This window comes from Sander vitreus, chromosome 3 (genome assembly GCF_031162955.1).
Source record: "Sander vitreus isolate 19-12246 chromosome 3, sanVit1, whole genome shotgun sequence".
NCBI classification, from domain to species: Eukaryota; Metazoa; Chordata; class Actinopteri; order Perciformes; family Percidae; genus Sander; species Sander vitreus.
This window is the reverse complement of record NC_135857.1, coordinates 13,532,380-13,545,258: the sequence shown is the minus strand read 5'-3', so window position 1 is coordinate 13,545,258 and position 12,879 is coordinate 13,532,380. Positions and strand designations below refer to the sequence as shown.

At 41.2% G+C, this 12,879-nt stretch overlaps 1 protein-coding gene across 3 annotated transcripts; it reads right to left on the bottom strand.

Moving 5' to 3' along the window:
* Positions 1-3,579: 3,579 nt before the first annotated feature.
* c3h19orf47 (chromosome 3 C19orf47 homolog) lies at positions 3,580-12,656 on the bottom strand. Of its 3 annotated transcripts, none has more exons than XM_078246110.1 (8): positions 12,615-12,656; positions 10,237-10,324; positions 8,870-8,984; positions 8,591-8,672; positions 6,932-7,057; positions 6,662-6,811; positions 6,034-6,107; positions 3,580-5,942 (listed from the first exon to the last, which is right to left on the bottom strand). In XM_078246110.1, the coding sequence occupies exons 1-8, from the start codon at positions 12,631-12,633 to the stop codon at positions 5,388-5,390; spliced, it is 1,209 nt and encodes a 402-aa protein (XP_078102236.1). In that variant the 5' UTR covers positions 12,634-12,656; the 3' UTR covers positions 3,580-5,387. The 3 variants fall into 3 exon arrangements, with proteins under 3 accessions (XP_078102236.1, XP_078102238.1, XP_078102237.1); XM_078246112.1 differs by having other exon boundaries at positions 6,737-6,811; XM_078246111.1 differs by lacking the exon at positions 12,615-12,656 and adding an exon at positions 11,163-11,193.
* Positions 12,657-12,879: the final 223 nt, after the last annotated feature.

Sequence of the window (12,879 nt, the reverse complement as noted above, 5' to 3'; positions counted from 1 at the left end):
GCTCAGATGGGCCGATCTTGAATCTCCTCCTTATGACGTCATAAGGAGGAAGGTTACCTCCCCTTTCTCTGCTTTGCCCGCCCAGATAATTTGGCCCACCCATGAGAGAGAGACATCATGGCTTTCAAACGTGCAAAGTGGCAGTTGGTCAAGGCCACACCCCCACCCTCCACCTTGCCCCGCCCCCCTCTCTCCTCCTCAATAGCTACAGACACAGAAATTCAATTCAATTCAATTCAATTCAATTTTATTTATAGTGTCAAATCATAACAGGAATTATCTCAGGACACTTTACAGATAGAGTAGGTCTAGACCACACTCTATAATTTACAAGGACCCAACAAAATAGTGATTCCCCCAAGAGCATGCATGAATGCGTAAGTGTGACAGTGGCGAGGAAAAAACTCCCTTTTAGGAAGAAACCTCGGACAGACCCAGGCTCTTGGTAGGCGGTGTCTGACGGTGCAGGTTGGGGGGTATGATGAACAATGGCAATAATAGTCACAATAAAGATAATGACTGGAAGTGATAGTTGTAATAGTTCATGGTGTCGTAGAGCACAGCAGGGGCGTAACAGGGGCGTGGCAGGGCGTTGGCCGGACATAGCAAGTCGAAGCTGGGCATTGCAGTGTGTAGCAGGGTGTAATAGGGCACAGCAGGGCGTAGGGGCAGGACCACGGCGACAGCTGCCACCTAGGTGCCATCATGATCCAAGATGATGATGCTGGGCGGAAAAAGAACATAAGGACTCCGGGGAATAAGCTCCCCGGAGCTATGTTATTAACAAGCATTTCTGGGACATGAATACACACAGATGGAAAGAGAAAGGAGAGAGAAGCTCAGTGTGTCAAAGGAGGTACCCCGGTAATCTAGAACTATAACCGCATAACTAAGAGCTGCAGAGAAGGAGAGACAGGGAGGCTGTGCTCCGTGATTGTGGCTACACACCTTCCCCCGACGGTCTAGGCTAACGCTGTGACTCCTTATTCCCTAAGTACACGTAAACGTTCTATGGGGAGAAGCAAAGATAGGGTGGAGGTGCGCCATGACTGTGGCTACACACCCACCCCCGCCGGTCTAGGCGAGGGCTGCAACTCCTCATACCCTAAATATAGTAAGCTTTCTATGAAGAGAAGCAGAGATAGGGAGGGGGTGTGTCATGACTGTGGCTACACACCTTCCCCCGCCGGTCTAGGCAAACGCTGCAACTCCTCACTCCCTAACTATAAGCTTTATCGAAGAGGAGAGTTTTAAGTTTACTCTTGAAGGTGGTGACAGTGTCTGCCTCCCGAACCCAGACTGGGAGCTGGTTCCACAGGAGAGGAGCCTGATAGCTAAATGCTCTGGCTCCCATTCTACTTTTAGAGACTCTAGGAACCACAAGTAACTCTGCATTCTGGGAGCGCAGTGCTCCAGTGGGACAATAAAGTACTATGAGCTCTTCAAGATATGATGGTGCTTGACCATTTAGAGCCTTGTCGGTTAGAAGAAGAATTTTAAATTCAATCCTGGATTTTACAGGAAGCCAGTGCAGAGAAGCTAATACAGGAGAAATATGATCTCTTTTCTTTGTTCTTGTCAGAACACGCGCTGCAGCATTCTGGATCAGCTGGAGAGTCTTAAGAGTTTTATTTGAGCATCCTGATAATAGGGAATTACAATAGTCCAGCCTGAAAGTAACAAATGCATGGACTAGTTTTTCAGCATCGTTTTGAGACAGGATGTTCCTAATTTTGGCAATGTTACAAAGGTGAAAACAGGCTGTTCTAGAGGTTTGTTTTAAGTGGGCATTAAAGCATATATCCTGATCAAAAATAACTCCTAGATTTCTGACAGTAGTGCGGGAGGCCATGGCAATGCCATCCATAGTAATTATATCTTGGGATAATGACGTTCGGAGGTGTTTAGGGCCCAGCACAATAACTTCAGTTTTGTTTGAGTTTAACATCAGGAAATTGTAGGTCTTCCTATAGGTTTTCAAACTGTCTTGCCAATCTAAACGAGATTCTTTCAATTTGGTGGAACACCATTTACTTTCAAGTTTTCGTGAGATTTGTTTTAATTTGCGAGTTTGGGAGTTATACCAAGATGCTAGTTTCCTTTGCTTCATCATCTTCTTTTTGAGAGGAGCAACAGAGTCTAAAGTCGTCTGTAGGCAGGCCGTAGCACCGTCTACAAAATTATCAATTTGGGAGGGACTAAAGTTAACATAAAGGTCCTCTGTTATATTAAAGCACGACATTGAGTTAAATGCTGTTGGAATATCTTCCTTACATTTAGCTATAGCACTGTCAGATAGGCACCTAGTGTAGAAGCTTTTATTTCATTTCGTATAGTCGGGTAGTAAGAATTCGAAAGTTATTAAAAAATGGTCTGATAATAAGGAATTCTGTGGAAATACTATTAAATCTTCAATTTTGATGCCATGACAGCACAAGGTCGAGGGTGTGGTTAAAACAGTGCGTGGCCTTATGCACACTCTGACTGAAAACAATTGAATCTAGTAGTGAGTTGAAGGCAGTACTAAGGCTATTGTTGTCAACGTCCACATGAATATTAAAATCACCTACAATAATTATTTTATCTGATTTTAGGACTGACAAAAACTGAGAATTCAGATAAAAATTCAGAATACGGGCCTGGCGCTCGGTAAACAACAAATATAATTGTCTATAATGTTTTCCATATCGGATGTTGAAGATTAAGAACAAGACTTTCAAACGAGTTATAGTTTAGTTTAGGTTTAGGATTAATTAACAGGTTTGAGTCAAATATGGCTGCAACTCCCCCTGCTCGGCCTGAGCCTCTAGGAATCTGAGTATTAATATGACTGGGAGGAGTGGCTTCATTTAGACCAACATATTCTTCATGTCCCAGCCATGTTTCAGTAAGACAGAATAGATCAATTTGATTATCTGATATCAAATTGTTTACCAATAGTGCTTTAGAAGACAGAGATCTAATATTTAATAGTCCACATTTGATTTTCCTATTCTATCGTTGCAGTGGCTGTTTTAATTCCAATTAGGTTGTTAAGTATAGCACCTCGTTGGTTTACGTTTGATTTTACCGATCTCAGTCAGGGGACAGACACCGTGATTATGGGATTATGAATGGGTGGCTGCTCCAAAGGAAGCACATAGGAGCGTGTAGCGCTGTACCTCTGATTACTGATATTATTGATTCTTACTGTAATGATATAGCTGGTCTGTGGGTTAGCAGAGTTATTTGTAAAGGAGTGAGAGTGTGACTGGGAAGTGTGACTGGGAAGTGTGCTTGTGCGTGTGTTTACGGGGTGCAAACAGTCAATCAAAAATGGCACATCCTAAGGAAAGCTCATTGTGGGACCAGCTCTAATGGCTGTAATTCTGTAGCAAGGCTGAATTTCGGAAAAGAGACTTCAGATACAGTATTAGGGGGCCACTAAGGCCTATATAAAAGCACCCAAAGAGCACCATGTCATGGGACCTTTAATATTGACTTAGTTGCCATGTTGATAGTTTTGAGTTGAAAAGTACAGAATGTGACAATGACATGCATTGTAAACATCTCCTTTAAAGAAAGAAACAAAAGAGGAAAGATGTTTGGACCCTTTTTCTCTTTTAATTGTTTTCCAAGCACACTTTAATTTAAGAACTTTTTCCCCCTCAATATCTTTTAAAAAAATCACAAACAGTTCATGGTGTGTTTTGCTCAACCTTGTTCTTTAAAACAATAAAAATTGCGTAAAGTGATTTTAAACAATTCAAATATTTACAGTGTAACAACGTTCTGGTGTGAAGAAAGACCAAAATAGTATACAGGTGTTAATGGCCCATACTGGGTAAAGGTGAACTACCTACTGAGAACTACAGTGGCCCCGACACCAGGCCTGATGGCATCTCTGAGTTTCTTTACATGGATACATGATACAACAATGTCCACATAGAAAAATATGCAGCAGAACTGGTCCTGTGCTGTTTGCAACCAAGTCTAACAAATCTATACATTGCATTTTAAAATAAACAATATTCTACTGACCCGGTCTTTAAGTAGGTGGTTATAGAAATTGTTCAGTCCTATGGTAGAAAGTCATGGGCATCTTTAGTTCAGAGGTGAGGACTTCTACTTCATAAAGCACAGAAGAAGAAGAAGAAGAAGGAGGAAGTGCGGTGCTCCCCCCCCCCCCCCTTGATTCAAGTGTTCAGTATGACGGCATATTAGGGCCATTGTAGGGTAAAATATACATTATAAAATATCATAATATATATTACAGAGCCGGCGGAAGGGGGGTAATAATATTCCGTGAAAAACTCCAAATTTCGGAGATTAAAGTGGAAAATTTACGAGACAAAATCTTGGATATTCTCTTACAATACAGTCATACATTTGCGAGAAAATAACTTCAAATAGTTTCTCAAGGTACCACGTTGCTTCACTTTGCAAGGTTGGATCACCTGCATCACACCACAGTTGCCGCTGCTTGCTAATTATGCCGGCAGTGGTGATCGGTCGTACTTTGTCCTGCTGTACCACACATCCCATTTGAATTCTCCAGTTACAGATGCAGAGGGAACAGATGTCCGTAATATTTTTTCTTCTTCCTACAATGGCCCTAATACGCCGTCGTAGTTCAGAAGGTTGTTCTGTGTAACCATTTGAATTTACCTTCTCACTTAACAAGTCCGGGCTTAAGTTAAGAAGCCTTTCATCAACATTATTTATACTTTCCAAACGTGAAAAAGGAGGTACTGAGCTGGTAAAGGTAACAAGAAGATTAAACCATCACTTCATGGCTAGTCTTACGTCCGACTGCTGTCCTGTTTGTTAACTTGAAGAATAAACCTAACTTGCCTGAGGTGTGAAAAAGAAAGTTTTATATGTACCTTTTACATCAGAAATAATTCACTTTCAGGCAAATATCAACAAAATGACCACATAATTCACCTTGGAGAACAACTTTCATCTACTCAGGAGGACTCTCAAAATAGGGAAGTTTAGGCAGCAGCATCCTTATATGTGGAGTTACGGGGTAAAATGAAAACCACCATTATGGCAGCTTGGTTGAAATGGCAGGTATAATTAATATTGTTAGCTATCTGGTTAAGCAACATAATACAGAAAGAACTTTTGAGTCCTCAAATTAAAAATCTTCGGACACTAAACAAAAGGTGGTTTTCCAATGGCAAGACGACTTAAGTGTAAACAAAAATCATCTGTTTTTATTTGAAAATAACCCTAAAGCCACAAAGCAGCATTCAAACCATCAATAGACTCATGCTGAACAAAAGAAACACTCCAACTTGCTGTCCTACATGTTGCCAGGATAAATGCAGAAAAGGGAGTGATACAAATTCTATAAAGTAAGCATAGAAAGAGTCTTAATACTTTTTTGAGGGATTTATGTGTTAGGTTCTCTTACTGCCCAGTCTTTTAAAAACACTGATAGCCCTAACGTCCATCTGGGCACCCAGAGACTCTCCTCCCCCTCCTCCTCCGGTCCCAGTGCTGCTGCTGACCTTGGAGCTTGCTATGGTCGGCCCCTCCTGGGCTTTGGGCCTGGTGCTGGTCACCCTGTTGTCCTGTGTGTCAGCAGGTGTTGGCGACACAGCGGCACTCAGGTGCGTGGCAGGGAGCCTCCCCAGTCTCTGAAGCACACTAACCTTGGCAGGGGGGATGCCATTAGGGGAGGAAGAAGAGGAGGAGGAGGAGGTGGGAGTGTCAGAAGGAGGTAGTTTGAATTTGCCTCCCAGGCGCCGCAGGGTGGTCGGGGCTGGTTTCGTGGCTGGCTCTTTCTTCTGGGAGGGAAGGCTTCTCTTGAGGACGCCGGCATACTGGAGGACGGAGCCTTCTCCATCACTGTCCTCCTCGTCATCTACGTCCATGTTTCCAGCTGTTTTGCCTGGCCTAAGCCCATCTTGCTCCTCATCCCCTCTGCCAAGACGACTGAACACACCGGTGGGCTGCCAAACACGAGCATTATGAGCACAGAACCTATCTTCAAGCCTTCATCCGATGCAAAGGGTGCTATTAAGATATACTGACAGGCCTCACCTTGTTATTGCTGGTTGTTGTGTCTGCCTTTGATTCAGCCCCAAGTCTTGCAAACACAGAGGTGCGATTCAAACCTAGTAGAGTGGAGCAAACGTTATTACCATTAGTAATTAGCTCTTGTGGTGTACTAGCTCACAAGATTTAAGTCAAAAGAATTATTTATTTCCACAAGCTAAAGTAGCAGCCTCAATTGAGCAAGTTGCCAACATTTGACCAGTAAATATGGTAATATCGTGAAAACGTACCCTGTATCATTTATTAGATAGATCTTTATCTATAAATGTATTCATATTTATTTCATGAAATAAATATGAGCAGTTTACAGCGTTGCAGCTCTTTTCAGAGATAGAACCCATCGGAGAATTCATGTCATGGAAAAAAAGACCATGGTCAAAGATTTTATGAATGAGTTAAATGTAGGTGATGTGACACAAAGGAGAAATCAAGCAGTTTGGCAGAGGGAATAGTTGTTGGTGCAGTGGTTAGTATGAGTAAAGACAAGGGATTCAATTATGACAGAAATAAATTTTAGTATGAATTAGTAATTCATGAAAACCATTAGTATTGATTAGCTGTGGGGATCATCAGCATCAGCGAGTTGTCGGCGAGACCACTGGGTCAGGCCTACCTTTCTTGGCCTGCTGGGCCAGGATGCGGCGTGTACGAGACGTGGAGCCTTTGGGCATGTTGATGATGTACTTGCCTTCCATCTCAGCTGTCACACGGCGGCGCTTCACTGCTGGCAAACCGTTTCCCTCGTCAGCTGGCTGACTTACGACTGACGTACAAAGTGGTGGGTACACGAGGATTAAACAGAGGTAAAAATAAAGACAGGACTCATGGCTCCAGAGGGAAAGGAAATTAGGTATTTATGGGGTAAATTTTCCATGATATCTACCTGCTTTGCCACTCTTGTTTGCTTGCGTGTTGGACACTGTGACCGAGAGGCGGTTGTCAGGTCGACGGGCTGGAGTGGCCGGCGGGGAGTCATTGCTCAAAGCATTGGCAATCATACGAGTGGCAGCTGAGGAAAAAGCAGAGACATTTTAAAGTAGTTGTGGATTAGCTTGTTTCCTATAAGAGCTCTTTGTGTTCTGTTACCAAGACAAGATCAGAGGACAGCTGGGCTTCACAGTTCTAGACACGCCAAAACTAAAAGTGTGTATAAAAGAAAATGTTGTGAAAACCTGGTACTTCACGGCCAACAAACTAAGTGTTGCAGTTTGTTCTGGTAACATTAGATTAGGCTAAATTACTTACTTTACTCTCTCCTAATGGAAACAAATACCCTTAAATATGCCCTATTACCTGACATAACAATGACACTTGCAGCAAGTCAAAAAAATGTTTACAGTTTAGCCCCTTGTAGGCAATCTTTCAAAAAATAAAATGCGATGGAGAAATTAGGTCATACATACTCGTGCCAATCCAAATCAATTTTACATTGTGCTGGTTAAAACTACGTGAACGTTGAGTGCACATGAACAATAACGCAATTCACTCTACATGTAAGACATTACATATTTACAACATTTATATCAAATTACGTTGCATTTGCTTAGACGCTGATGTTGAAATGACAACTACAAATACTGTATACCAGTTGGTTTAATATTCAACATACTTTGGCTAATTGACTACAAGACCAATTACTTTGCTGATGCAAGTTCAACTTGCCAACGAATAATTCTATGTATCAATACCATTGTTTACAACAGCTTGAATGGCAGTAGAAATCTTTTTTTGGGAGGTGGGGGAGTGACTTTTAATCCTAAACATTAAGTAAATGATTGTATTTTTTTTTTTTTTAAATGTATTTAGCTACTGCCAGCCACAGCTAATGAATAGTATAAAACTGTACAGAATCTGAGCCTAGTCAAAATGGCAATAGCTGTGAATTGCAGGGTTTTGTATAGTTGCAAATGTATGTTTTTGAAAAATATTTTTTTATTTATCAAAGAATCATGTATCTAACTACATGCTGAACTTCTCAGATGGGACAGATGGACACACCAACCCGAGGTGCTATATTATAGTTATTTTTTCAACAAGATCAGAACAAAGTGGTTGTTATGTGACTTAATATATAGAACTGACTTATATAATATAGAAAAGTAACGCACACCAAGGGTTGTGGTGAGGTGCTGATCAGTGGAGGCAGACTTGAAAGTAACCAGTGTAGTAGCAAGAGGAAGCATTATAATACTGACATATAGATTTTTTTACCAAACCCTATGGTTAACTTCCTATGACACATGTAAAATGTTGGCTTCTTTGATTTAACAACTGTGTGCCTAGTCATATGTCTTCTGATTGGGCTGATATATAGGTCACGTCGTGGTTGTCTCGCTGCAATTAAGCAATGTAGTACGTTGGGTGAAATGAGTAGACATAAAAGAGGCTTTCCAAAAAGGTTTAATGAAAGAAAATGCATAATTTGTCACTCATTCAGTTGTGACCCTAAACTTCAATTTGAAAATAAATCCCTATAAATATATGGCAATGAAAATCTGTTATAATGATGGTTGATGTAGAAACTTAAAATGTAGGTACTCACGAGTATTGGCAGTTCTTCTGAGCTCAGCTTTAACACTGGTCTGTCCTGAGGATATGGCTTCAGTGGCCATTTTGCACATGTCCTGAAGAGGGGATACACGTTACAGAGGTTATGTAAACTCACAGTCTACTGCAGTAGCTTTGAAAGACATCCATTCTCCATGACTGCATTCACAACAACAGTGGCTTTTGTCTGTACATGTCTGCACCAATGACAATGCACTATCCATTTTCAATATTTCAATACTTCAGAACATGATACGATTAAGTCGGCTCTCACCTGCCTGTAGACCTGCTTGGCATGTTTAAGAATGGCAATGATGTCGCCAATGACTGTAATGCCGAGGTCCATCATGATGTCTTTACTGAGGTCCATCAGCATGTTCTTGTGAATTCTGCAGTGACATGAATAATCAAAATAATTTTTAGTAAACTGTGTACACAAACAATGTTCTCAATGCTCGAGTTCATGTGTAGAGCCCCTGGTGATACTTTGAGCAAAGTTTCATGTTGTGTCGAGCCTTCTTAGTGTTGTAAAAATAGCATTTTTGATGCGATCATAGTAGTGCCCCTAGCACTCCCATTCAAAAGGCCATTTGACCGAAAACGAAAATACGGTCAATCTTAAAAGTGGCGCTTCTGTCCTAATTATGCTTTTAAACGAAAGTTTGACTCGGGTACATTCACAAAAAGAATGGCGAGAGTTACGCTTTAAGTCTCGACTGAAGAAACTAAAATATAAGGGAACAGCTAAATTCATGGAAAATAGAAAAAGATAAGAGAAAAAGAGCTTTAATAAAGACAATCACATTTCTTTTTTTTTTTTTTTAACCATTCATCCTCCCCTATAATTTTGGCCATGACTGATGAATGTCCTTTAGTTTGTGGGTTCTTAGACACCACTATTCTGCCTACTGGATTTGGCTTCTGCATCTTATCACCCCCAAAAGGCGCTATAAAAATGTAAGCTATTATTAAACTTAACTCATCCTTTGTTTCTGGTGTCAGGTTTTTACTTTCACGTGTAGATCATGATTATGGTAGTCTATATCCACAACGTTCCACTTCCGGGACTGCTCCCCTTCCGCCGGATGTCACTCTTTTCGGATGTCCCGTTATCTTCTGCTTTCTTTGTGTTTAATTTTAAACTCTGGTCGATTTATGAGGACTATGGTTAACTTCAGTTCAGCTCCTAAAACAACCTTTGAACGAGTATGTTCCACCAACACAAGTTCCTTCCTGAAGCTATTTTGCAGCAACGCCGTGGCTCCGCTCGGCACTTAGCACTGCCCAAGACGATTGTGACTGGTTTAAAGAAACGCCATTAATCCGGAGCATATTTTTCTCCCATCCCGGATTGCTGTGTGGACTAGCGAGACTATGATTACGGTAATCCTCATATAATTTGTCTTAATGATTAACATCATAAGACTGAAACCAATCAGTTTAATGTGATGACACAACTCAGTTGATAAAGAGAGACATAAAGTGACCGTCACTGCCCTGCTCCTAAGGACGACAAATTAATTGCATTTCAGCACAGTTGTGGTATGATGTGAGGGTGCAAAGGAAATTCACATGATCATGGCAACACAGTGTGACTAAAGTGTGCTATACAAAGCCTATGAAAAAGGGACATTAGATTACCTGTTGTCCACGAAGGAGACTGCATAAGTGACTGCGAGGCCGGTTGGGATCCCAGCATCCTTAAAAAACTGAATCCACTCTGAGGTGGCTTAAGGAGAAAAACAAAAGACCGTTAGCAATCGTACAACAGAAAGGATTTGAAGAACACTCCAACACTGACATGTTTACAATTAAATTCACTAAATACAAAACTCTTATGAAGAGGGCCGCAACTAAAGAGTACTTTTTGTTTTTAGATTAATCAATTCAACGCGTATCAACGCATGTCCTGGGGCTCCTCCTTTTTATAACTGACTTACTTCCTCTAGGTTTCATTTTCAGGAAATACAATATTCAATTTCACTGCTACGCGGATGACACCCAGCTCTACTTGTCCAACAAACCCACTTTCATGCTCCCTCCGTCTTCCCTGTCTGACTGTTTAGACAAAAGTTAAAACCTGGTTCACTCATAACTTCCTCAAATTAAACAGTAGCAAAACAGAAATTCTCCTTGTTGGCTCCAAATGCACTTTAGCAAAATGTCCCAATTTCTCACTCTTCATCGACAATTCCAAAGTCCCCTCTTCCCCTCATGTCAAGAGCCTCGTTGTCATCCTCGATAGCACACTTTCTTTTGAAAAACACATCAATAATCTCACCCGGTCTGCTTACTTTCATTTACGCACCATACACCGCCTTCGTCCATCACTTACACCCAATAATACTGCTACTCTCATCCACGCTCGTCACTTCCCGTATTGATTATTGTAACTCCCTCCTCTCTGGTTTACCCTACAAGTCCATCCATAAACTCCAATTGGTCCAAAATTCAGCTGCTCGTATTATCACCAGAACCCCAACAACTGATCACGTTACTCCACTCCTTAAACAACTGCACTGGCTCCTTGTCCAATACCGTATTGACTTTAAGATTCTTCTTCTCACCTTCAAAGTCCTCCATAATCTCGCTCCTCCATACTTCTCTTAACTCCTTCAGCCCTACACTCCATCCCGAACACTCCGATCCTCCTCTTCCTCACTGCTTTGCACTCCTTCTGCCCACCTATCCACAATGGGGTTTAGAGCCTTCAGCCATTCTGCTCCTCGCCTTTGGAAATCCCTCCCATAGTCTCTACCCACCTTTAAAACCTCCCTCAAAACCCACCTTTTCCGAAAGGCCTACCCCACATGACTTCACTCTCCATCAAAATAATGGATAGATTGCTTTATTTTAATTTTCTATCTCAGTCTTTTAAATGTTTGTTTTAATGTAATTATATTTGCCTTTTTAACTGCATTTTTGCTTGTTTTAACTGTAAGGTGTCCTTGAGTGCTATGAAAGACACCCATAAATAAAATGTATTATTATTATTATCATCATATAGTGTCAGAAAATGTTAAATCAAATCCTAAAACCAAAGTTTACATCTTTAAAGTACTTATTTAGTCTGACAAACAGTCCAAAACCCCAGAGTATTTAATTAATAATAATATAAAACACTATACACATGTAAGAAACTGAAACCAGTATAGGTCAGGCTTTCTGTGTTATCTGTGACATAACCAACTGAGCGATGATCAAATTTGTTGATTAATTTTCTGATGATTGACGCTACAGACTACAGTGGGAGATGTAAACCTCAGCAGACAGGAGCATGCTGAGGTCTCTAACACATGCTGACCATGGCCAGCTGGAAGATATTTATAACACCAATTATGAAGCGTCTTGTGGTTGGAGTAACAGATACAGGGTGAATGGTGCACAACAGCTGCCAGAACAATGGCTCTGTCCAACACATGCTTTGACTGATGAACTCATAGCTACACAGAGACGAAACTCACATGGTGGCTAACGTTAAACATTTAGCGCTTAGGCGCCTGACCAAAACAGAACCATAAACAAACATTTTTTATTAGAATAAATTGCAACTATAGAAATAGCTAGAATGAGTGCAACATTATAAAGATAGATTTAGGGAACACTGTAATCGGGTGTGAAACACTTATATGTCCAGTGCTGGTTAGTTCGTGTTACATAAGACGACGATCTAGCTAACGTTAACTTAAAGCACTCAAAGATTAAGCTAGCCAAGAATTCAGCGCACAATACTCCCTCGACGTGTTATAATAAATTAAAATTCACTCGGAACAACGCAAGTCCGCTCTCAGAACCGTTTGTGTTAGCATTCGGCTTTAGCATTGTCTTAGCGGTAACAGCTATGAATCAAAAGACGCTACCGGCCATCTGCGACTTCCACTTCGAATACAAACGGCTGTAAAAGCTCTGGACAGTATTCAGAAGTGATGCGGCAGCCGTGTCTAGTGTGAAATACCGAAATATTTTAAATATTGAGGTACAAGAGGTAACGTTGACTTGCCGGGCCTTTATGCTCTCACCTGTTGTCACGGACGCCATGTTTACAATAAATGTGTGGGACGTCAGCTACATCCGGAAAGCTCGCTCCACTCCCGTGACGCAACTTCCGCCTGAACCAGCAAGGTTTTATTTATGGACGCTAGAGTGCAACAGAGACCGCAAACTCACACAACACCACGAGCACACGCTCATCATCACCATTTCAGTGGCAAACCTAATTGTTTTACATTATTTGGCACTTACAGTTAGGCTACTTCTAACATAAAAAACATTAGCCTATGATAT

Bases quoted from the DNA above. Each gene is read 5' to 3' on its own strand.
- c3h19orf47 (XM_078246110.1), bottom strand. The intron at 7,058-8,590 runs GTGAGTACCTAC...CTTTTTCCTCAG, and splicing joins CAGAAGAACTGCCAATACTC to CTGCCACTCGTATGATTGCC. The intron at 5,943-6,033 runs GTGAGGCCTGTC...CGTGTTTGGCAG, and splicing joins CAACAACCAGCAATAACAAG to CCCACCGGTGTGTTCAGTCG.